This window comes from Amphichorda felina (genome assembly GCF_050947745.1).
Source record: "Amphichorda felina strain 45539 chromosome Unknown scaffold_1, whole genome shotgun sequence".
Taxonomy (NCBI): Eukaryota; Fungi; Ascomycota; class Sordariomycetes; order Hypocreales; family Bionectriaceae; genus Amphichorda; species Amphichorda felina.
The window spans coordinates 2428231-2451123 of NW_028145049.1; the positions used below are offsets into that span (position 1 = coordinate 2428231).

General features: G+C 58.8%; 8 protein-coding genes across 8 annotated transcripts; 2 read left to right on the top strand and 6 right to left on the bottom strand.

Moving 5' to 3' along the window:
* Positions 1-228: 228 nt before the first annotated feature.
* ACO1O0_000792 (2,3-bisphosphoglycerate-independent phosphoglycerate mutase) lies at positions 229-2148 on the top strand (the record flags this gene model as incomplete). The annotated part of the gene is made up of 6 exons (XM_083190288.1): positions 229-259; positions 314-547; positions 610-1146; positions 1205-1617; positions 1707-1745; positions 1807-2148. 6 exons carry the CDS (start codon positions 229-231, stop codon positions 2146-2148), a joined length of 1596 nt encoding a protein of 531 aa, XP_083054147.1.
* A 900-nt stretch (positions 2149-3048) lies between these two features.
* ACO1O0_000793 (uncharacterized protein) lies at positions 3049-4701 on the bottom strand (the record flags this gene model as incomplete). Its single annotated transcript, XM_083190289.1, has 1 exon — positions 3049-4701. The coding sequence occupies one exon, from the start codon at positions 4699-4701 to the stop codon at positions 3049-3051; it is 1653 nt and encodes a 550-aa protein (XP_083054148.1).
* A 3063-nt stretch (positions 4702-7764) lies between these two features.
* On the top strand, positions 7765-8571 carry SOL1 (glucosamine-6-phosphate isomerases/6-phosphogluconolactonase-domain-containing protein; the record flags this gene model as incomplete). The annotated part of the gene is made up of 1 exon (XM_083190290.1): positions 7765-8571. One exon carries the CDS (start codon positions 7765-7767, stop codon positions 8569-8571), a length of 807 nt encoding a protein of 268 aa, XP_083054149.1.
* A 300-nt stretch (positions 8572-8871) lies between these two features.
* On the bottom strand, positions 8872-12132 carry ACO1O0_000795 (uncharacterized protein; the record flags this gene model as incomplete). The annotated part of the gene is made up of 6 exons (XM_083190291.1): positions 8872-10327; positions 10371-10448; positions 10710-11039; positions 11095-11264; positions 11322-11749; positions 11805-12132. The coding sequence occupies 6 exons, from the start codon at positions 12130-12132 to the stop codon at positions 8872-8874; spliced, it is 2790 nt and encodes a 929-aa protein (XP_083054150.1).
* A 278-nt stretch (positions 12133-12410) lies between these two features.
* On the bottom strand, positions 12411-13701 carry ACO1O0_000796 (pectin lyase fold/virulence factor; the record flags this gene model as incomplete). The annotated part of the gene is made up of 5 exons (XM_083190292.1): positions 12411-12699; positions 12797-12939; positions 13020-13264; positions 13335-13504; positions 13571-13701. 5 exons carry the CDS (start codon positions 13699-13701, stop codon positions 12411-12413), a joined length of 978 nt encoding a protein of 325 aa, XP_083054151.1.
* Positions 13702-14704: 1003 nt separating this feature from the next.
* ACO1O0_000797 (uncharacterized protein) lies at positions 14705-17575 on the bottom strand (the record flags this gene model as incomplete). Its single annotated transcript, XM_083190293.1, has 1 exon — positions 14705-17575. One exon carries the CDS (start codon positions 17573-17575, stop codon positions 14705-14707), a length of 2871 nt encoding a protein of 956 aa, XP_083054152.1.
* Positions 17576-19960: 2385 nt separating this feature from the next.
* On the bottom strand, positions 19961-21010 carry ACO1O0_000798 (uncharacterized protein; the record flags this gene model as incomplete). Its single annotated transcript, XM_083190294.1, has 1 exon — positions 19961-21010. The coding sequence occupies one exon, from the start codon at positions 21008-21010 to the stop codon at positions 19961-19963; it is 1050 nt and encodes a 349-aa protein (XP_083054153.1).
* A 402-nt stretch (positions 21011-21412) lies between these two features.
* ACO1O0_000799 (uncharacterized protein) lies at positions 21413-22831 on the bottom strand (the record flags this gene model as incomplete). The annotated part of the gene is made up of 5 exons (XM_083190295.1): positions 21413-21949; positions 22006-22164; positions 22228-22345; positions 22412-22515; positions 22826-22831. The coding sequence occupies 5 exons, from the start codon at positions 22829-22831 to the stop codon at positions 21413-21415; spliced, it is 924 nt and encodes a 307-aa protein (XP_083054154.1).
* Positions 22832-22893: the final 62 nt, after the last annotated feature.

Sequence of the window (22893 nt, forward strand, 5' to 3'; positions counted from 1 at the left end):
CCTCGGCGCCATGAAAAAGGCGCATTAGGTGGCCCAATGTCAGGCTGCCCACTCAATGCCAGCACCTATTTAAAATAGACTTCCCCTCCTCACCCCACCAGAGCAGACCTAGCTCCAAGCCCCAAAGCAGGCGAGCAGTACATTAATAACCTCACATATTTCCGACTTCATTCATTGCATCGCTCTTCAGCAACAACATCAAACACACATCGACAACAGAAGGGCAAGATGACCAAGACTGAGACCAACGCGTGCCTCGGTGAGTAACAGCTGCTGCAGCCTCACTTCGGGTTTCCCTCGCTGACAAGACCAGTCGTCATCGACGGGTGGGGCGTCCCTGGCGAGCAGTCGCCCAAGGATGGTGACGCCATCACCAACGCCAATTGCCCTGTCATGGACGGCTTCGCCAAGGTCGACGACAGGTACACCAAGCTTGAGGCGTCCTCCACTGCTGTCGGCCTTCCCGAGGGTCTGATGGGCAACTCCGAGGTCGGCCATCTCAACATTGGCGCTGGCAGGGTGGTCTACCAGGACGTCGTGCGAATCGGTCAGTGCACGCAAGAGCAAGCTGTCCACGACGCCCCAGCAGGTTTACTGACCCCCACGCAGACCAGACCATCAAGAAGGGAGAGCTCGGCAAGAACGACGTGCTTGTCGACACCTTCAAGCGCGCAAAGAATGGCAATGGCCGCCTTCACCTCGCCGGCCTGGTCAGCCATGGTGGTGTCCACTCCAAGCAGACGCATCTCTATGCTCTCCTGCGTCTTGCCAAGGAGATTGGCGTCCCCAAGGTCTTCATCCACTTCTTCGGCGACGGCCGTGATACCGACCCCAAGAGCGGTGCCGACTACATGCAGGAGCTCCTGGACACCATCAAGGAGATTGGCATCGGCGAGATCGCCACCATTGTCGGCCGCTACTATGCCATGGACCGCGACAAGCGCTGGGAGCGCTGTGAGATCGCGCTGAAGGGCATGGTTCTGGGAGAGGGCACGCCGGCCGACGACCCCGTGCAAGCCATCAAGGACGTCTATGCCAAGGGTGGGCCCAAGGACGCCGACGAGTTCCTCAAGCCCATCATTGTCGGTGGCGATGAGCGCAGGCTCAAGGATGACGATACTCTCCTCTTTTTCAACTACCGCTCTGGTGAGTGACCCTGCGACATGACATGTGCACTGGAGCTCCCGCTAAATCTAGACCCCAGACCGTGTCCGCCAGATCACCCAGGTCCTGGGCGACGTGGACCGATCCGTCCTCCCCGACTTCCCCTACCCCAAGCTCTACATTGTCACCATGACCCAGTACAAGGCGGACTACCCCTTCCCCATCGTCTCCAAGCCGCAGGCGATGGACGATGTGCTGGCTGAGTGGCTCGGGAAGCAGAACGTGGAGCAGGTCCACGTCGCCGAGACGGAGAAGTACGCCCATGTCACTTTCTTCTTCAACGGCGGAGTGGAGAAGGCGTTCCATCTGGAGACGCGAGACATGTCGCAGGATCTCGTGCCGTCCAACAAGTCTGTCGCCACCTACGATCAGGCCCCCGAGATGTCCCAGGATGGTGTTGCGAACCAGGTCAACAAGCGCATGGCCGAGCACAAGTTCCCATTTGTCATGTGTGTAAGTACAGCCCCAGGTTCCTGTTTCTACCCTCTGTGATATTGAGCAGATACGCTGTTTGGAAGTATGCATTGCTGACTTCGCGATAGAACCTGGCTGCCCCCGACATGGTTGGCCACACGGGAGTGGTACGTACATGTCCTATTTTCGTATTCTCTATCAAGTATGTGGGCTGACACGGGGATCTAGTACGACGCGGCCATCACGGCCGTCGAGGCGTGCGACAGGGCCATTGCCAAGATCTACGAAGGGTGCAAGAAGGAGGGCTACGTCCTGTTCATTACTGCCGACCATGGCAATGCTGAGGAGATGAAGTTTGCCGACGGCAAGCCCAAGACGAGCCACACGACCAACAAGGTCCCCTTCATCATGGCCAACGCGCCCGAGGGCTGGGGTCTCAAGAAGACGACGGAGGGTGTGCTGGGCGACGTCGCGCCGACGGTGCTGGCAGCCATGGGGCTCCCCCAGCCCGAGGCCATGACTGGCGAGAGTCTCCTGGTCAAGGGCCTCAAGCGTGGGCCCCAGGAGTAACGATATTGTTGGATTGGTGCAACGAAAATAGAGCGAAGTGCGATAGACTACCTAGAAGGTACGGTGGTAAAAACACGAGAATACATGACTAGAACAGTACAAAGTCCACTTTTAGGTCAACGCCAAAGATTCAGTGCCTGTACGTATGTAAATAAGACGTTGCTCTCAACATCTAGGGAAACCAACACAGTTTAAGATTGCGAGGGCTGCTTTCACCAAAGAGACGGCAGAGAAGCAAGTCCCAGCGCATCAATAAGACGCTACCTTTTACGGTTCCTATCTGACTACGTATTCTATGCTGATCCCCGTTGTGCCCCTGTGGTCGTCAGCCAACGACTACGGGTCGGGTCCACCGCTCCAACCCTATCACTATAGTAAGGGGAGCAGGTACGTAAGCCACCGTAGAAGATAAGACCGTCTTGAGAGGCCCAATGGTCTCGAAAGCCCTGATAGACTTAAAGGCCTTGACGGCGGTCAGTAGAATTGCAAGGTCTTATAACCGCCCACCGCCCACCGCCCCCCGCCCCCCGCCCCCCCAAATGGCCGTTGATTGAATGTCGGCATTGAAATATCTCTGCCAAAGGGTGTTAGAGGAAGCCGACACGATGACAGCTTAGTTCAAACGGCCGTCACAGCGCAAACATCGCTTGCCAGGCGCTGTTAGACCAGCCATCGAAAACTGGGCCCTCCCCCTAGGTAGAATATATATATATATATATATATATGGTAAACGGTTTATGATTTTAAAAATTCGGCTCTTTATCCAATCGGGCGAAATGGCCAATATTGGTAGTGGGGGAAGTCTGGAACGACTGGATCCATAGCATGTCATGAAAACTCGTGGGTGCCCTGGTCTCTCTGGCAAGACAGGAAAACCACCCCCCTTTGTGTGCGCGCTGGCTAGTTCTTCTCGGCCGCAGCGGCCTCGGATCGGCATCGCTTGCACATGCACCATCCACCGAGACTGCCTCGGGCCCATTCACGGCGCTGGTGGACGGGCAGGTTGATGTCACAATAATGATTCAGGATCTCTTCTCCCTTCTTGATTCCGCCGGTCCTGCCATCCGCAACGCGCTTCTCTCTTGCCCATAACACCATCCGGCCGCCCCAGTCCCAAGTGACATTGGGATCGCAGTCATGGTTGGCCAGGCACCAGTATGGATGGACAGCGGCGACATCTGGTCGTCCGTCGCGGAGGCTCTTCCGAGCAGAGGCCGTGCCTCGGAATTTGGCGTACAGTGTATTCAGAACCCACAAGTCGTGGTTGGCCAAGGTCGCAAAGATATCCACATCCATCTTTTCGAGCATGTGGAGCGGCGTCTCAATGTTGTATTTGAAAGAGAATGGCAGAGTCCATTCAGGTGGAGGGCCCGCGTTCGGGGAGGGGTCGATGTCGTTGGTCCGCGTGGGGACAAAGTCGCCCCAGATAAACTTGACTTCGCGAACGTCGAGGGGGTGCACCTCTTGGTGGGAGGCGAGGGCGAGCACACGGGCCAGGAGCAGAAGGTAGAGGGTTTCGTCTGATTCGATCGCGCTCGGATCCTTGGCAATAGCATCCACGTCCTTCTCGCACACAGCAGGATGGTATCGTTCCTGGGCCCGATCGTGGCAATCCTGGCTGCAGAACACCGTGTCATAGCACTCGTCACAGTTGACAGGCTCCTGTTCACTGCCGAGCGGCGGGAGATCGCAACTGCAGGCATCGCAAACAGAATCCTTGAGCCGGTTGTTCGCCGTCAGGAGTGAGTATTCCCTGAGCACCGCCTCCCCAGGCGCAATGTCTTCCTTAGCAAAGACACCCAACTGCTTGCACGTCGGGATGATGTCGTATTCATCCGTCTCGCTAGCGCCTTCTAGAAGGATCGGTAAGATAGCGACTTGGATCTCGCATTTCGGGGCCATCTCGCAAAGGTCATCATTGAGAGCCTTTAGTGACTCGGGGTCGAACCGATCGGGCTCATGGTCGTTCCAAGGGTAGACTTCCCGACGCACCAGACCATGTTCGGGGAGGTCGTCTATCTCATAGTCGACACGGCCAAGCTTGCGCCGAGCAAAAGTCTTGATGTGTCCCTTGCAATTGAGGAGCTCCTTGTTGCCAGGTGTGGCTCGGAGGCCGCGCTCACAAAATGTAGCAGCGCTGCGGAGACAACCACACAACAGCAGACTGAGCGACAGAATTTGAAAGGCCCTGACCGATGCTAAGGTGGCCAGCTTCTCCAGGGCCTCTTGCTCGCCTTCAGGGTTAGTATTCGGCTCATACTGCCACTCTTTCGAAAGACCCCCGTGTTTGAGGACGTTCGGGGCTTCGGCGCCGAGATGGTCCCGCAAAGCCTCTAGGGCCTGCTCGTGATACTCAAAGCCCTCATTAATGACCTCATCGGTCAGGAGGAGGGCCCGATATGCATCACCAGCGGCAAGGTCCGGGTATCCCAAGTCTGAATAGACAACGGCACGCTCGAGATAGAGAACCAGGTCGTACGGGAGATCCGTAAGGTCCTCAGTGAGCCGAAGCCGGTGGGTCAGCAGTTGCTCGTTCACATCGATTTCTTCCATCTCGCCTCGAAGAAGCAGTAGGATACAAAGGAAAAACTCTGTGGCTCAAGGAGAGGCGACAATTGGTTCAGGGAAGGTGACGAAAGCGATAGCAGTCTGCTCGAGACTTGGACAGATCATGCCAGATTCGCCGGCAAAGAGGATGATGTCCTTGGGGGAACTAAATGGAGACGGGCCGGTGGGTAAGCGAGAGCGATACGGCGTAGCGGGATGCTGTGGCGTCTGCGGACTCTGGGGAGTCCTTGGGCAACTCTGTCAGGCTGATGATGGCGGTTTGAGTAGCGCTCTGGTGAGGAGCCACAGCGCGAGGCCCTGGGAGAATTCCCACGAATAATCTCCTCTTGTCCTGAGTTGTTCTGAGAGGAAATGGCTAAGAGTCGCAATACCGGATGTGGTAGTGCAACTGTGAGCGGGCCAAGATCCAACCGACCGTCGGGTCAGAGAGTCTTGCACAGGGGTGAGTGTTCCTGGGTCAGGTTTGTGTTCGAGGGAGCAACGGGAGTCGGATTTTAGGCCCTTGTCTCTTTTACGTCGGCCAAGACCTGGTTCCTTGATTGCCACCCATGCGGACTTGGGGTTGGGCCAGTGGACAGGTCCAATCACCGAGGAGCGGAGGAACGAGGGAGGGAGGACGAGCCTGGCAGGGCAACGGTGAGCACGTGTCCCGTGGAAGCGGCCGAGTGGCGATAGAGTTGGTGCTGGGGGGGGCGAAAGGGAGCCGTTGTCAAGTGTCAAGTGTCAAGTGTCAAATGTCAGGGTGGCCTTGCGAAGAGGCCGCGGGGAAGAAAAAAGAAAGCAAGACAGAATTTGATGGTGGTGGTTCTCAGAAATGACGATGGCGGTTCCGCACTGGAAGAATGCTAGAGTGCTAGAAGTGCTAGTCTGATAGGTGGTCTGCTAGTCTGCTACCTAGAGTCAAGCCCAGTCGTCCAACGACTCCACGGGTGCTTTTCTATTCCACCGGCCCAGCGCAGTGCCGGTAGGGGACGTACTCACTAACTTAATAGTCAGACGTAGGGGACTGGACCCTGAATTCTCGAGGATTGCTGGGATTTTTAGTGGGCGGTAGGGTGCGGCAGCCTGGACTGGATGGTCTCAGGGCGAAATGCAGGGTCCAACCATGGGCAGGAGCGGGCTGACGCGGGCAGGCACCGCCGGCCAGCACCAATCTGGAATCTGCCTGGCTCAGTATGGATCCCCCCTAGCAGCACCCTAGCAGCATCCTAGCACATCCCAGCAGCACTAATCCCAGCAGTACCTTGGTATTCCCCTCGACCCTCACCCACCTCACCCACCTCATCCACTCCTGTCTCCATCATCCACCTCATCCACTCGCCCACTCATCCACTCTGGCTTCTGCACTGTCCTTGCGTCCGTCCGCCCTGAGGCACGGAGCTACGGACTGCACGGAGCACGCGGGGCTCCAGCCTCCAGCTCACTTCGCGCCGTCGCGGCCGCGCAGCATGCTGCTCAGTTGTCAGCGACTCAGCGTCCGCTCGGTCCCCCCTGCCATTGGCGACTGCGACGTCAATGGAGGGGGAGGGGAAGGGGGAGGAGGGGCCTGTCGCAGCGACGACTTACCCCCCATGGCAGTCATCGACAATCCAACATGGATATGGCGCGGTCTCGCAATCCGCGTCAGTTTCGTCATCCTCGCATTGGAACATCCGCCATCGCTCCCGTCTCTGGGGGCATTGGGGCATTGGAGCATTGGCATTCATCTCGCCAAAGGCCTCTCGCCCGAAAATGTCCACCACTGACCACCACCACCAGAGTACTAAGGCGTCGGGAGCCCAGCTTCGGGCTCCATACCAGGGCACACGCCACGAATACCCAATCTCTCCCGGACCAAAGCTCCGGACCCTTCTGCTCAACACCCAGCGGGCCACTGCCGACTGGGGTATTCGGGGAAGAACGCCCGCTCAGGCTTGTACATTTTGAGTGGTCAAAATGCTACGGCCAACGGTCACAGGCGCCAATCATGTGCGGGTTATTAATATCTGGTCACGGGAAACCACCGGCCAGAGGGACTCGGGATTATGGCATTTCTCAACAGGCGGTTGACCGTGTTCGTAGGCACGACAGAATCGGCACCGGCTTCGCTTGTGGAACGAATCCTTGCATTAGGCGCAAATCGGGAGCCTCGCGGCCCGAGGGCTTCCTTGGGAAAGCGCTTCGAACCCAAATGGCGGTAACCATTTGCTACGGACGGTGTAAACGATAATAACACGCAATCACGGCGGCTACGCCAGAGGACTCGGAGGACTCTCGAGAGTTTACTTTGCACTAGGCATTTGGCAAGATGACCTCACCGCTCCTCCAGTCCTCCCAATAACTGCGTGTAATTCCATTGACCATTCATCTGAGACAACCGGTTGCTGGTTGCTGGTGGTGGTGGTGGTGGTGGTGGAGAATCGTCCAGACCGATAATCTCCGGGGATGGATGGATGGGATGGCCTTTGTTTTACCATTTCTCCATCTCCTGTCCCGCGTATCTCACAATCACATGTGGTCTGATTGTCTGATTCCAGGAGGTGAGCAAGGTACATACGTACATGGCAGCTCGGCCAAATCGGACCATGGCAATGTCGGGAAACTTGGTGAAACAAGCTCTGCAAGATATGATGGGTCTGCTTTGGGAGCTTTCCACTGCTGCAACGGCCTACTGGCGCCCCAAGCGCAGCCATCGTGCGCTGCTGCAGAGACAGAATTTGCTTCTGGCCACGTTGGAATTGTGGGCGACTGACGTCGTGGAGGCACTGCAGGCGTTCACGTTCCAAACTTTACCCCTCCATAGCTCCGTATCCACCGCAACCGCCCGCCATTGCTCCGTCATCGCCCAGCTATGTACACCCAGCAGCTCTTTTTTAGCCCAACCCCTCCAACTTGGAAACCTCCATCCCCAAACAACAGCCGTACATTGAGCCAGCATACACTGGGGCCACCCGCGGTGAAACCACATCAGAATCACCCAACCGACCCTCCACCTCCAATCCAGGGCCTCGAGCAGACAGACAGAAAGACAGGCCAGGCCCCGTATCCAACCCACAACCGCCGCTCCCCATGCGTTCGCAACGCAGCGCCAGCATGCCTAAGACGCAGCCCAGCCTCTTTGCCTTCCCCGGCGTCGACGCCCTGGCCCCGGCCCTGCGCTCCTACATCATCCAGAGCCAGTCGGCCGGCTTCACCCGCCACGGCGTCTTCAAGGTCGCCGTCTCCGGCGGCTCCCTGCCCAAGACTCTCGCTGCCGCCCTGCTCGCCCCCTCCTCGGGCCCCAGCGACGTCGTCGACTTCTCGCGCTGGGAGATCTTCTTCGCCGACGAGCGCGCCGTGCCACTCGACGACCCGGATTCCAACTACGCCCTCCTCAAGGCTGAGCTGCTCGACAAGATCCCCGAGGGCTCCAAACCCACCGTCCACCCCATCGACGTCGCCCACCTCGACGACATCCAGGAGCTCGCCGACCAGTACGAGAAGACCCTCGTCAGCAGCTTCGCCTCGCGCGACTCGGTCCGCCTGCCCATCTTCGACCTCATCCTCCTCGGCTGCGGGCCCGACGGCCACACCTGCTCCCTCTTCCCCGGCCACCCGCTGCTGCGCGAGGCCGACGCCTGGGTCGCCCCCATCGAAGACTCCCCCAAGCCCCCGCCCCGCCGTATCACCCTCACCCTCCCCGTCGTCACCCACGCCGTCCGCGTCGCCTTTGTCGCCACCGGCGGCGGCAAGAAGGACGTCATGAAGCAGATCTTCGACACCGCCGACGGCCTGCCCTGCGCCCTCGTCAACGAGGCCGGCGGCGACCGCGTCAGCTGGTTCGTCGACGAGCCGGCTGTCCAGGGCGTGGGCTTCCCGCGGAGGGCGTTCCTATGACGGGGGTGTCTCCGGGCTGGGTAGCCGGCTGTGAGCGGAGGGAAGGGGGGACGGAGCGGCTGCTGTCGTGAGGAAGCGCAGCACCCCCTTTTTTTTTATTATATGGGGTGGACCTCTGATATTTGTGGTATGGCACACATGTTTGTTCTGCGCTGTCTATAGAGATTGGTGATTACCCCCCCTTTTTTTTCCAATTCACCTATTCTATATTTTCCCCGTGCAAGAACGCCACAGAAATGCGAAATACGTCATTACCAACACATGTGAATAAGCCTAGCCAGGGCATTAGGTATCTATTACTTATACAGTACGCCAAATTGCCCCAGCCCTGGGGGTATCATCGCCATCATCATCCCTGTTCATCCTGGCGATCCACTGATCCTCCCTCGCGAGGGCCTCCCGCTCAATCTCCTCCATGAGGTGCAGCTCCTCCAGCATGTCGTGGACCAGCGCCCGGGAACCCCCCAGCATCCGGTTCAGGCTCGACTTTTCGGTCCCCGCGTCCTCGGGAGACTCCCCCATCCCGCGCAGCTGTCTCCGCCAGCCGTCCAGGCGCCTGATCATCCCCGAGCAGTCGTCCTTCCACGCCGTGTCCAACTCCCCGACAAAGAGGCTCTGGCCCCCCTGCGGCATGTACGTCCCGTCCTTCCGGGCCTCCTCCACCTCGCACACCTGGTCCATCCACCGCTCGAACCGCCTCACCATGCGGGCATACCGGCCCCCCGGCTCGCTCAGCGCCCACATGCCGTTGACCACCGCGTCCAGCGCCTGGATCCGCTCCTCCAGCCCGCCGCCGCCGCCCCAGCCCCGCAGGGCCAGCACGTTCTCCCTCTCCAGGCCCTGCCGCTCCCTGCCGGCGACCTCGGCCGTCGCGTCCCCCAGCCGCGCGGAGCGCGCCTTAAGCCGGTCCCTCGCGCTGGCGCGCCACTGCGTGTCCACGGCCGCCGCGTCCCGGTGCAGCAAGTGCAGCTGCAGGAGCTCGGCCTGCAGCCTGCTCGTCTCGGCCGAGGCGGCGATGTTGGCGGGGAGCTTGGAGGGCGACGGCGGGGCGAGGTACGTCGACGTCAGGGGTTTCGGGTCGCGGGACTTGGCGGGCGAGTAGTGCTGCTGCAGGGTGGAGAAGGCCGGTCGGAGCTTAGGGGGTTGTTGCTCCCGCTGCTGCTCCCGCTGCTGCTGCTGCTGCTGTGTGCGTGTCGGTGCTGCGGCGGTGGTGGGTTTTGTGGTCGCTCTTGTAGTGGAGGAGGCCGGGGGTCGTGCGCTTCGGTCGACGGATACATTGCGGTTGTGGGCAGTGCGGGTGCGCGTCGAGGTAGTAGTGTTAGTAGTGGCGCCCTGTGACGGCGGACGTAGCACGGTGGAAGGGTTGAGGGTCGTCGGCGTGGTGGTGCTCTTAGCACGCGTGTGCGTCGCGACACGCCTCGTCTGGGTTGGTGGCTGAGCGCTGCCCGACGAGTTGGGTCGTGCGGCTGATGATGCAGCTCTGGTCGTGGTTGAGGGCGGGTAGCGGCTGCTGGTGTCCCTCTTGGCGGATTCTGCTGTTTGCCTCGTTGATGCCGTGCGGCCAAGGGCGCCTGATATGGTCCGAGTTCGTGATGGCTTCAGACCGGTGGTGGAGGCGGTGGAGGATGATGAGGCGGTTGCCGATGACGCGGACCTCGTGAGCGGCTTGACGGGGAGGCGACTGGGCGAGCCATGGCGATCTGCGTCCTTGGTGGCAGAGGATTCTGTAGATGCAGCGGTGGGCTTTCGGACGGATCTGGAGCGCGCGATGGAGGACATGCTGGACCTGGAGCGCTCACCGCTGGGGCAGCGTTTTAGGACGCGAAGGGGTGAAGATGATGGAATGCGGGTCGAGGTTGGCGGTGGGCGGGAGCTCCCTGGGGACCCGAGGAGCTATGAGCCCAGGGTGGTCGGAGCTCCACCATGGCAACCAACTGCCGCTGATGAATGGGCCAAAATAATATCCGAGTCAACTGGGCAGCAAACCCCTTCACGCGCACCTCGTACTTTGTAGAAGCAGTGAAGAATTATCTGGTTGGTAGCCACCATATGTACAGTGATGAGCGCCCAAACCGACGGTGCCACGTTGCCGTACCTGGTGATTGAATTCTACATTTCCCCTGATTACTCCCACTTACAGTCTCTCTCCATCACCCGTGCTCGCCTCCCGTGCTCGAAACTGGATCATCTCATTAGACGGCACACTGTTCCTATCCCTCATCTTTTCTGCTGTCTCTTTCCCGGCCACAGGCACGCGATACTCGTACCCCGAACCACCGGCACCAGCTCCCCTACCATCGGGGAGCGCATAGGGGAACGGCAGGTATTCGGGCAAGAGGCCCAGCTGCCGCAGGACTGTCCCCTGGTCCCAGGAAATGTGTTCGTGGTAGAGCCGGTCTCCGCGGATGTTGACGACAGATGTGAAGGGGATCTCGGCCTTGATGTTGGTGGGAGGTACACCGGGCAGGCTGCAAGTACGTCAGCCACAGCGTTGACACGATGCCGCCAAGGTGCACAACTTACAGCCAATCAACCTGTTGATCGTGGGTGAACTTGAAGATGAACTCGTCGATGACGCGATCAATGCCTATTGTCCGGCTGATGAGTTCCAGCTCCGCATCGGCAGAGTTGCTGAAGATGAAACTGTTCCGGTAGAAACTCGACAGCTTCTCCCTCCCAATGCCCCCGGTTAGCTGGAGATTGATGTCAGCGAGCCTTTCCTTCTCCGTATTTGAAGTGAGACATCATACTGTAGGCACGTGGTTGACGTATGGTTCCTGGACCATGGTGCTCATGGTGTGCTCGACAGAACGGTCGGCAAACTCGTAATACGTGTGCTCGTCCCAGATAGCCTCCAGATCAAAGTAAGGTCCGTTCATGCGAGGCTTCAGGAACTGAAGGCTCCTCGTGTGCGAGAGGGACTCGGTGATATAGTGGAAGTGGTCATGCCCAGGGGTGGCAAAGTCGTGACTCTTCATCTGGGGGTAGCAATACTGCTTCACGTTTTCCAGCCCGGATGAGGCTTGCCCTCGTTGCCCTGCAATGTGACGTAACGTGGGGATTGGGGCTGGAGAGAGATCCTGGGACGTTGCTGCGTCGGTGTATATGATGGCGGCAGTGATGCTAGGCACCTGAGCCAAGCCCGACGCCGCCTTGCCCCAGAGATCTAGGGCATATGCTAGAAGCCGGGTCAGAGGTCTTCCCAGTATTCGCAGGGACGTGCGTTTACATACAAACTAAACCAATCCGGTCCTTGGGCTCGCACTTGTCGGTCTGGGCGAGGGCTGCTGCTGCTTCCTTGAGAGCCTCCTCGCCGGATCTCCCCTCAAAGGCCGACGGCTCGAGCTGGACGACGGTGTATCCCTCCTCGGCCCACTTGACCAGCGGCGAGGGCACACCCTCGTGGAAGGCCAGAGGATCCTGTGAGGCTCCAGTCAAGACAATGAGCCCGGGTCCATGGCCGCGCCGCGAAAGCGGGGGCAGCAAGGACACGCCGGGTCGCAGCTTCTGGATCTGCGCCGTCGGCAGCGGGGGCGCCGGCTTGGAGATGTCTGCGTACATGGCTTTGGTCGAGGAATTGCTGAGCTGGTTATAACTGGATGGACTTGAAATCCAGCAGGTACTTGCGGAGTACCTAGGTATGCAACCCGTACCTTCCTAGATTCCGTACCTTACATCAAGCACGTGGCGGGGAAGTCGGCCAAGAGATAAGGCAAGTGGTAAACTGGTAGTTCTTCCCCACTTCCCCCGCCGCCATGAATAAACTCATCATGTACTACATCATCATCAAACAAGCCCCATCATGATATGTACAACGCTTTAGGGTCCATCTCCCCAGATCAAAAGTCGAGAATCTGCCCCGCCTCGCCCGGAACCGTCCCCGCTACATTCCCCGAGCCCAGCACCGAGTACTCGTACGGGAAGCTGTCCTCGTCCAGGTTGCCCACGGGCGCCGTGTTGGCGCTCTCCCCGCCCAGGACCACGTCGATGGCCACCGCGTACCCGTCCTCCTCGCTCGACTCGGTGTAGATCATCTTCTTGCCGCAGTTCTCGAACACCGACGACTGCACCAGCGCCTGCGCGCCCATCCGCGAGTTGACCCCCGTGTCCATCGAGTCGTAGTACTGGCTGCGCAAGGGGGGAAGGTTAGCCACCAAGTGCTGGAGAGAGAGGGAGGGGGGGGGGCTTCGGGGGTAACGGTCAAGGGACTGGAGGGTATTCGTACTTGAAAATGTGCGCCGTACCGAACCGCAGGAGCGGCCCGCGGCTCGAGACGTTGGCAAAGTGGTTGTTGGCGTACGTGACGCGCAGATGGCCAATGTCCTCGTCGCCGTTGCTGTCCGAGTGACCGACCAGCGTGCCCTTGTGCTGCAAGAAAGAACAGTCAGCATCTCTCCTCTCTCTCCCCTCTCAGTACTTATTATTATCAAGGGAGGGGGTTGTCCCACGTGGTCATGCAGGTAGCTGTGCGAGATGGTCACAAAGTCGGCCGCGTGCGACAGGTCCACCAGCCCGTCGTACGTGTCCTTGCCGGCTGACAGGTCGCCGTACAGGTCGCAGTGGTCCACCCACACGTTGGTCGACATGTACAGCCGGATCGCGTCGCCGTAGTCCGCGGGCACCTTGCCGATCTTCATGTTGCGGATGATGACGTTGGACACCTCGCGCACCTCGAACCCGATGCCCTCCAGCGCTGTGATGAGGGGGGTCAGCTAGGGGTAAAAAAGGGGGGCCCGAAGAGAAAGGGGTAAAGGGGCACCCACAGCTACCGGCCTTCCCGATGATGGTCTTGTCTGACGAAACGTCCACCCTCGCGCCGCCCATGATGCTCCCCTCGACAAAGATGATGCCCGGGCCCTCAGCCCCGGCCGCTGCTTGGAGCTCCTCTACCGTGGTGACAGTCGTCTCCGCCCCACCCGCACCACCGGTAGTTCTACACTCATCATGTCAGTCTTAAGTTAACCTCCCAGACTGAGGAGGAAGGTTTGCCTCAACGTACCCGCCATTCTGCGTGCAGTATCCAATGTTGCAGGCATCGTCGGCTGCGGCCCTCTTGCTCAGCGAGGGTGTAGGTGAGGCCATGCTCAGCGCCGCGAGGGCCAGAACGCGGAATCCTTGGACAGACTTCATGATGATGACCTGTTATAGGTGTAGAAGTAAGAAGTAGGGCAGTATGTTGCGCAAATCAAGAGTTGATGCTGCTCAGCAAGTCATGAGATGTCCTCTAGCCATTCCATGTCCTCCCTATTTATCAACATCCCAAGGTCCATTCATACACGCCGGAATCATCTCCATGATAAAATTCCTCGAATCAAAGCCCTCCCCCAGGCTCCCCGCAAACACAATCTGGTTTCGAATCGGACGTTTCATTACCCCCTAGGAACTAGCCTAGCTACGATCTCAAGGCGGGCAACAGCGTGCCTCGCCGCCGTTGGAGGAAAATATGCGGCGGTCAATTTTTCCATTCGAGATGCCCAGCCCCCAGAATGCCGGTAGAGGTGGTGTGGTGGTCGGCAGTCTTGCCGAGATGCAGCATGCTGGCACGTGTTTGGAACTTGGAGAGGTTCTCTCCGTTGGCCCCTTTTGGGCACATATAATAAGCAGGGATGGGGAGGTATCAGAGGCTTGCCCCATCAGCTTGAACAGGCCACCATGAGTTTCACCGTGCACGTCATAGGGGAGTGTTTGGCCAGATTCATTCTATTTCCATCTACCATCAAGGCAGACGTATCCTCCGCTGCCAAGACCCATATGCTCGACATGTAAATTGTACAACATACAAAGCCGTCAACTCGCTACTCATGCTCCTCGTCTTCATGGGACCCTCTCTACCCCTCAAATTGCTTCCCAAAACGTTGGCGATCCATGTACGCCAAGAGTCTCAAAGCGCCGTCGTCAACATTCCAAAGACGTCCAGACGCTGTGAGATGGCATTTGTATCGTGTGATGACCATGTAAAGAAACCCCTCCGTAATGATGAGTGAGTATATTCCTGATTACCCAGTCGCCCTATGCCGATTCTATGCATGACAAAGGAAACGAAATGGGACCAAGATGATTGTTGTTCCCAAAAAAAAAAAAATCAAGAAAGAAAAGAAAGGAAAAAAGGTGTCGTGTGAAGAGAAGAAGCTTTTCAAAAGTTTATCTCGAGTCCCAACGCGGAGCCCCGCCGCGTTGGGGAGGACAAGCTTAGTGTCCGGTCGTGGGAACGGGGTTGCTCGTCAATGAATGCCTGCAGGTCCCGCTGCTTTGCCTCGAAGGCGCCCAGGCACGCCTCGCATATGCGCACGTAGCAAAAGTTGCACGAGAACCGGTCCTCGGCGTCTTCCTTGTGGCAAGTCTGGCAGGCCAGGGGGTAGCGCCTGTTTGGCCGACGTAGCATCGTCTTATGGTTCTGGTAGCACTTGAAGTGGGATTGTCTCAGCGGGGCCGCCTTGAAGATGGCGCCCGGAGATGGCAACTCATCGGTCTGCTGGGGGAACCGAGCCGCCTGTGGGTCGGGATCCCCAATTTCCTTCATCTCAGGATAAAGAGTGCCGTCGCGGCCCTTGTACAAGAAATCTCCTGACGGTGAGCGGACGAGGCGAGGGTCCGAATCCGGGGGTGGGAATCTCGGTGCGCCACCTGGTCGGATCGAGCCTCGCGAGCTGGGCCTGGCGGAGTTGTTTCTCGAATGCATGGCAACGGGCGGCCCAGGCTGACGGCCACGAGGAGGCGCATCAAAGGCTGGCGAATTGCGGCCGCTGGAGTTGCGGCCGCTCGAGGGAAAGGCCGAAGCCGGCGGGAGGGGTTCATTGCTGGTCCGAGGCGTCCTCGTCTTGAGATCAGGGAGGCTCTTGGCTGGATGTAGAACCGGTTGCTGAGTTGGCTGCTGAGCCGGCTGGGGAGCGGCTTGAGGAGTGGGAGCCGCAACAGGGGCGGCCTTTCTCACGATGGGCTTGGACTCGGAGGTGGGTGGTCCGCCTGAGGTCCGCTGGGGCAGGGCCTTGGACGAGTCCACTTCCGGCTTCTTTGCCGGCTCGGGAGAGGAGGCTGGCGATGCCGGCGAGACGAATGTGTTGACGACGGCCGTCTTGTCGTCATCCTTCTGGTAGTCGGGAGTTGGCGGCCTGTTGACCGCTGGGGGCGGCTGCTCTCTCTTGACCGACTTTGTGCTGTCTGTGGAGCCATGGTGAAGGTGAAACTTGCTCTTGAGGCGCGCAAACTTGGACTCTGCATGCCCCATGGTAGACTGATCCTTGGCTGGCGGTTTCGGTGGTGCCTCTCGATTAGACGAGTCGGCCGTGCTAGCAGCGGGCTTCGCAGGTAGAAACTTTTGTAGAGGCAACTTGGAGGGAGGCTGGGGTGGTTGAGCTGGGGTAACAGTGGACTCTGTAGCGTTGGAAGCGGCGGTTGATCCGTGGCTATGATCCAGGCGCAGAGCCGGAAGCTCACGGCTTCCCTTGAGCGAACGACGGCGCCAGATCTGCTGCCGCGGGGGTGATGGCGCGGCAAGCTGTGGTTCCACATTCAGAGCCCGTGCAGGCGATGCTGGGCGCTGAGGCACGGCGTCTTTGGATGGCGGAGGAGGAGGGGGTGGAGAAGAAATCTCTGGGCGGTCAGCCCCGACGGGCTTTCGCGTCAGGCTTTGCTTTTGCTGCAGGCCAGTGGAATTGCGGATCGTCGAGGCAGATATGGATTCCTTGGCTTGGTGCTTGGGGAAGTGGTTGGGCTGGGTTTCGGCGGCACTGTAGGCAGTGCCATCGGAGGAGCGAACAACCGAGGCGGTGGAGCTGCGCGAGTAGGCCGACAGCAAGCTCGATAGCGACTCGGATGGCGACTTGAGCGGCTGCTGATACTGGGCCTCGAGATATGCCTGTGCCTGTGCCTGCGCCTGTGCCTGTGCCTGTGCCTGTGCCTGTGCCTGTGCCTGTGCCTGTGCCTGTGCCTGTGCCTGTGCCTGTGCCTGTGGGGGAGAGATGGGCTCTTGGGGTGGGTTGTTCGACTCACGCTCAGGTCTGGCTGAGGATCTGGGAGGAACGGCAGGTTGTGGCGGCTCGATGTGTGTTTGCGGGTGTGTTTGGACGACGGCAGGTACCAGACGCTCAGGCTGGTCCTTGCTCTGGTCCTTGACCAACCTCTCCTGCGGTACCTCGGGGAAGTCGAGTAACTGAGATAGCCTGTCGTCGCTCCCCTCCTCTTCCTCTTCCTCCTCCTCTGTCTTGTCCTCCTTGTTCTGCTCTACCTTGTTCTCCTCCTGGTTCTGCTCTACCTTGTTCTCCTGGTCCTGGTTCTGCTCTATCTTCTTCTCCTCCTGCTGCTTCAGCTCTGTCTTTTCCTCCTCCTGCTTCAGCTCTACCTTCTTCTGCTCCGGCTGTGGTTGCAGGTGTGGCGCTTCTGGCGACGTGATCTCTGGCAGCTTAACCTCTGGTAGCTTGACTTCTGGCAGCTTGACCTCTGGAAGCTTGACCTCTGGCAGCTTGACCTCTAGCGACCTGACCTCTGGCGACCTGACCTCTGGCGACCTGACCTCTGGTGATGTGACCTCTGGCGACTTGGCTGTTGGCGGCGGTGGCTGGGCCTGGGCCGGGGGCTGCTGCTTGCTGGCAACTGGCTTCCGGGTAATCATCATCTTTGGCGGCCCGCTGCTGCTCGTCGGGGTCTTGGGCGTGGCCGCTGCAGGCACGGGCATGGCCCTCTTGCTGGGCGGCAGCGGAGGGAGCGGCGTGAACTGGATGGGCACCTTGGGGTCGTCGTTGTGCAGGGGCGTCGGGGGCGGGGGCAGGCTGCTGCCGGTCAGAGTCCTCGCCGGCGGGGAGAAGGCCCTGGGCGTCGAGGAGGAGGAGGAGGAGAAGGTGGCGGTGGGTGGCGAGGTGACGGCGTCGGGGGAGGCGACGGTGGACGACGGCGAGGAGGCGGCGAACATGTCGGGGCTGGTGTCGAGCATGGGGATGGCGGGCAGGGCCTTGGAGAAGCGCGACCGGCCGGCCGGCTTGGGCACCTGGAGGGAGCCCGGCTGAAGCATGACGGGCTGCTGCGTCGCGGTCGTGTCGCGGTGGGTTGTTACCCAGCAGGTAATACGGCTACCTGTGGATGAGGAGGCTGGAGGACGAAACGTGTGTACCCCCTGGGCGACGATTCTGCGACGCGGGTGTGGCGTGTGGTGGGACAGGCAAAGTCTGGCAAGCTTCCAGGAGATGGATGCAGCGAGAGGCAGTCGGTACCAACAAGGTGGTGGTGGTGGCTCGTGGGGACGATCAAACGATCAAACGCAAGGCATGATAACGAGGGGACGGTGGGTGAAACTCGTGTCCGGCACCAGTTGCAAGCCCAGGTTGGAACGAAACTGTCTAACGAAGGGAAGTTTTGGGAAGTTTTGGTTCAGATGTTGGAGGCAGAGGGAATTTGCAGCGGCTGACGGTTGACACGGCTCTCTCTGGAGGAACGTGGCAGGTCAGTCAAGGCACAGGCTATTACTCGTACATGGTAAGTACTACCTACTCTGTACAGCGTCGGTCGGTGTCGGGAGTCCCACGAGAAGACCTACTTCAGCACCCAGAAGCAGCCAGCGACCAGCACGCGAATAGCAACGGATGGGCAGCATCCAGGATTCCAGGATCCCTGCCTGCAGCCACGCTCCACCACATACGTAAGGTCCATACTCGTACATCCGTCCCACGCTTGCGGCGTGCGGCGTGCGGCTTGCGGCGAACCTTGGCTGCCCCAGAAGCATCCTGTAACGGGCTGATAGGATGGACCTGGATGGCGTTGTTTCGCCTGAAACAGCCACTGGTTCAAGACGGGCAGGCCAAGCTTCTGCCTGGCTGTCCGGCCCCAACGCCTCTCCTGTCATTTAATAATATCCAGCTGCGACGCCCTCTGGTGGTGCTCATCAAGACGATGCAAGGTTTGGGGTTTTTTATCCATTTTTTCTTTTTTAGGTTCTTTTCTTCTTCTTCTTCCTGGTCCTTTTTCGATTGCTCGATTTCGATCGCATTGCGCACCCTATTATGATGATCCTGCCGATGTGGGCAATTCGAGCCACACAATCCCTGCTGCTGCTCGCTTGTTGTGGGCTCATCACCCCGTGTACCCGTGGAGCTGCGCAGTCAGACGTAGCTACGATCTGCAACGGGGCACAACGAATGCACCAACGCGGTGACCGTCAACACCAAAGCCTGCTTTGCGCCCGTATTACTCCGTACTGCCGGCAACTACAGCTGCGCCTTGTTATTGTTGTGGTGGTGCAGATTGCAAAATGTCGCGGCGGAATGCAGTGACTCGGCCCTTGCAGCGGCGGGGTCGCGACTTGTGATGGAAGACGTGGAAAGACTTGGAAGCCAGGGGGCCCCCCTGACAATCTGAGCCCTGCGCTGGGGGAGCTCACATGTCTCAGCGCCCCCGTCGCACTTATTTTCTGTTTCTGCACCGGCAACCCGCACATTTCTCGGGTGCAGCGGAGCTGTGCCTGGCCGCACGGATTGCAATGTGCCCTTGTGACGAAACGAAACTGCAGCAAACGTGAGTGATTGAATCCGAGGACCGCGAGCTTTTTTTTTTTTTTTTGCCTTCCCCGTCCACGTCCCTGGGTTGCCTCCCGTCTCGAAACGTGGAAACCCATTGCGTTTGTGGCTTGGGCCTTGCAGCCTCGGCCACAGCCACACACCGTCTTGGCCCCGCCACACCCAGGAATGCGCGTCGTCCAACAGGTCTAAAACAGGGGAAACAACAGCTTTGATGCACGTTCGTTCCGCTGCAGCCGACGACCGACAATTTTTTTTTTCATTGCAACACGACGTCGCATGCATCACCTGACGTTTATGAGAAAGTATTAGCCGATTTGTGTTTTTCTCCAGTAATCGTACTCGTGTGATACATGCAAAGACCCATATCCGCCTGGAGATGGAGGCAATGCGATTTCGGTGATGAAATGTGGCTGGCTGAGAGCATCCGGACTCGGATCCGGCCCACCGCCCACGCCCCCGGGGCTCCGGGGTCCGCCTCTCCGGCCAGTGTGGGGCATCCCAGAAGTCCCCTCTGGCCTTCCCTCCCAATCAGTCAATTATTGAACACAGCAGCCATCGTTTGCTTGGCCATCCCAGAGGCATGCCCTAAACTGCGAAGCTCATTTCCGCGTGTTCCGACCTGTACGTGGGACGCTGATATTAACACTTCCCCATACCACGGCCCCAGATCGTACGGACTGTCACTCACATCCCGTCCTCACATCATGAACCCAGACAGGCTAGATTTGAACTACTGTCTAGAGCTTACTATGGAGTAGACATGTGTGTACGTATATACAGCCCATTTCTCCTCCTCTGGAGCTGGGTTGCCAAGTCGTGCCACATTTCCAAAGGATCACATCAAGCTCAAACCAAATCGATAATACCACCACCAGTATCCTGTGTCACTTCTTCTTGCGCAACGGCTCCATGCCAAATATGTCATCTGCCTTGAGCGGGTCCTTCCCCTCGCTCTCGGCCGTGACCTCGCCGAACAGGAATGCGTTTTTCTCGCGGCTCACATTATTCGATTGTCGTTTTCTATTACTATGCCCGGAGCCCGGCGGTGACCTGCTCGTAAGCCGGGGATGGCTCGGCGATGGGTCGTGGGATTCGAGCATCCACGAGAAGGACGACTGCGCGAGTGTGGACCGCGTAGGGACCGCCGGCGGCCTGGCCACGGCCGGCGGTGCGCCTGCAGATAGCGGATCCGTGGCGGCCTCCGCTCCAGACGTGTCCATGGCCTGGGCGCCCGGTGGTGACTTGGGGGGCTCCGCCTTGGCGGGCCCGGCCTCATCGTCAGCCAAGCTCAGCGATGATATCTGAACCTCGTCGGTATTACTGGGCTCAGTCTTGGGTCCCACTTCAGCTTCTTCAGCGGCAGGCTTCTCGTCCGTCTCCATCTGGCCTTGGTCGGGCATGGGCCGATCCAAAACGGGCACCTCCATCGTGGGGTCCTCCAGGTAGATCTTAACAAACTGGATCTTAGCAGCCGCGACCTCAATAAGCTCGAGGCTCTTAGCCTTGTCGTCTAGATTCGAGGCCGATACGGCCTTGAGGCTCGTCATCGTGTCGTCGAGCATGCTGGCCAGCTGCAGGTTCCGGCGCTCCATGACCGCCAGTGCCCTCGCGGCGCCCTCTCCGGTCAGGACCTCCTTGGGCGGCCGTGGTACGTATCTCGACTCGTTGAACCCCTGCATGTTCCGGCGTATCTCCCCCATGGCGTCCCTAACGGCCTGGTTGATGCCCAGCTTCTCGCCCCTCTCCAGCATGCCCTTGGCCCCCTTGGCTGCGCCTTGGAAGAGCGCCTCGACGCTGGCCTGCTGGTTCGTGAAGGAGGAAGACGAGTCCAGGGGCGACCGCCTTCCGATGCCGCGTTGGCGGAGGGCATTGAACCCTCGGAAGCTGGGGGTGGAAGGTCGGGATCCTTCTGGTGATTTCACGGCCGTCGGCATCCTCCCGGTGTATTTCATAATTAGTGTAGAGCCTCCTGATGTGTTTAGATGACCTCGGAGGTATAACGCATCATCGACAAATGTATGTGGACCATGAGCTGGGTCGGGGGGTGGATATTTGAGCAACAACTGCAGACAGACCGAGTAGTCCGCCCGGAGCACTGGTGAACGGTCAGCATGGCTGTTTTATCAAGGGCGACGGCTGCAACGTACATTGCCAGCGAATGCGTATCAGCATGGAAACGCAAATGAGGTCTATGAGATCTAGAGACGGGTCCACTGCAAAGATTGTGTCCCAGAGAGCCAAGAACTGCTCAAAGGGAAACTCCCTGCTGAAAAGCAGACGCACCCAACGTCTCCGGCATGGTCAGCGCAGGAGTCATGGGGCGCGGCCGGGGATACTCACATCAGGAATATCTGCGGGAGGATTTCGATGCTTATGAGATGGGCGGTCAGCTCGGGGTCAACCTTTTGAAGACAGCCTTCGTGGATGAACTTGCTACGCTCGACTATGGTCGAGGTTTGTTGCTGAGTTCGAGTTTCCACTGTGCCGAATTGGGTATTGGGAGTGGCATCGTTGAGCGCGTAGAAAGATTGGGCATTTTCCATGAGATGTGTGAAGAGCAGATAGGCATCATGCTCGATGAAGGATGAATCGACCAGGTCTAGCAACGTCTCATCGAGTCCCTCCGAGTCGCTGATGGTGGCGCGGTCTATACCATCGGCCTCGAGGACATGGACAATTGGCGCCAGCAGCTCATGCATGCCCTGGCGATAGCCTCCTCGATCTGGGTAACTCTTACAGTAGATGAACAGGATGTCGAGGATCATTGTCTGGATCTGATCATTGTGGTAATTGGCCTCGTCGGGCAGCCGCTGGACATCCTGCTTGATCTCTTCGCGGATCTGCTCATCCTTCCGGGCTGTATCCCATGGCGACTTGCGCGAGTCAGCTATTGCGAGGCAGTTGCAAACGGGGAGAATTGAGTACTAACATTGGGATCATCCGCCAGAGGATCCACAGTCAACTCGGCGAGGGCTTCAGGGTTCTTGATATATTTGAGAAGGGTCTCACGACGCCCGCCATAGTCTCCACGCCCCTCATGAAGGACTCGGACCCAGTCCGTTCCCTTGTCCTCGGACAGCAGGAATGTCTGCCACACACGGACAAGTCAGCACAATGCGGTGACCTCTCGGGGGAGGGAAGGATGGCTCACCTTCCAGCACACGGAGCGCAGGCCGGTGGTGCATGGGCTGGAGGGGCCATTGTATCTCACAGCACGCTGTAGATCGGCCAGGCTGCTGCTATGGGCCTGAGTTGCCCGCCACCTCGCCCTACAAGATGGTTAGGGTGGGTGCTGGTGAGGACTGCGAAGGCAGCGGTGAGGCGGGGAGACGGACTGGAGCTCCTCGACGGATATCATTGCAGCGTTTGTAGGCGGGAGGCGCTCTAGGACAGGAGTCCTAGTCACGCAGCAGAGGCACGGCGGGCCATAGGTCGAGGTCTAGAGAAGAGAATGAGGTCTGAAGTTGGGTGAAGATGGACGTCAGTGACGGCGGCCCCGCGTCGTCATTGGATGAGGGGTGGTTGGGGTTGGGGAGTGGGAGGTCCTGAAATACAGCGGGAAGTCAGCCGTTGTCCACTGTGGAAGCCTCCCGGGGTCAGTTGGGTCCTCCCGGTGCTCCGGGCAACCCGCCACTGTTTGATAACACATGACTGGGAGTAACTCACAACGGACTACCTTTCATTTGGTGCAAGGGCATTGATCCTAGAGGGATTTAGATAGTAAGTTAGATATTCTGCGATAAACCAACATCCATTGTGGAATTTTACGGGTATACTATTCTTATATCACCATGGTACAGAAGCCCAGGGACGTCCA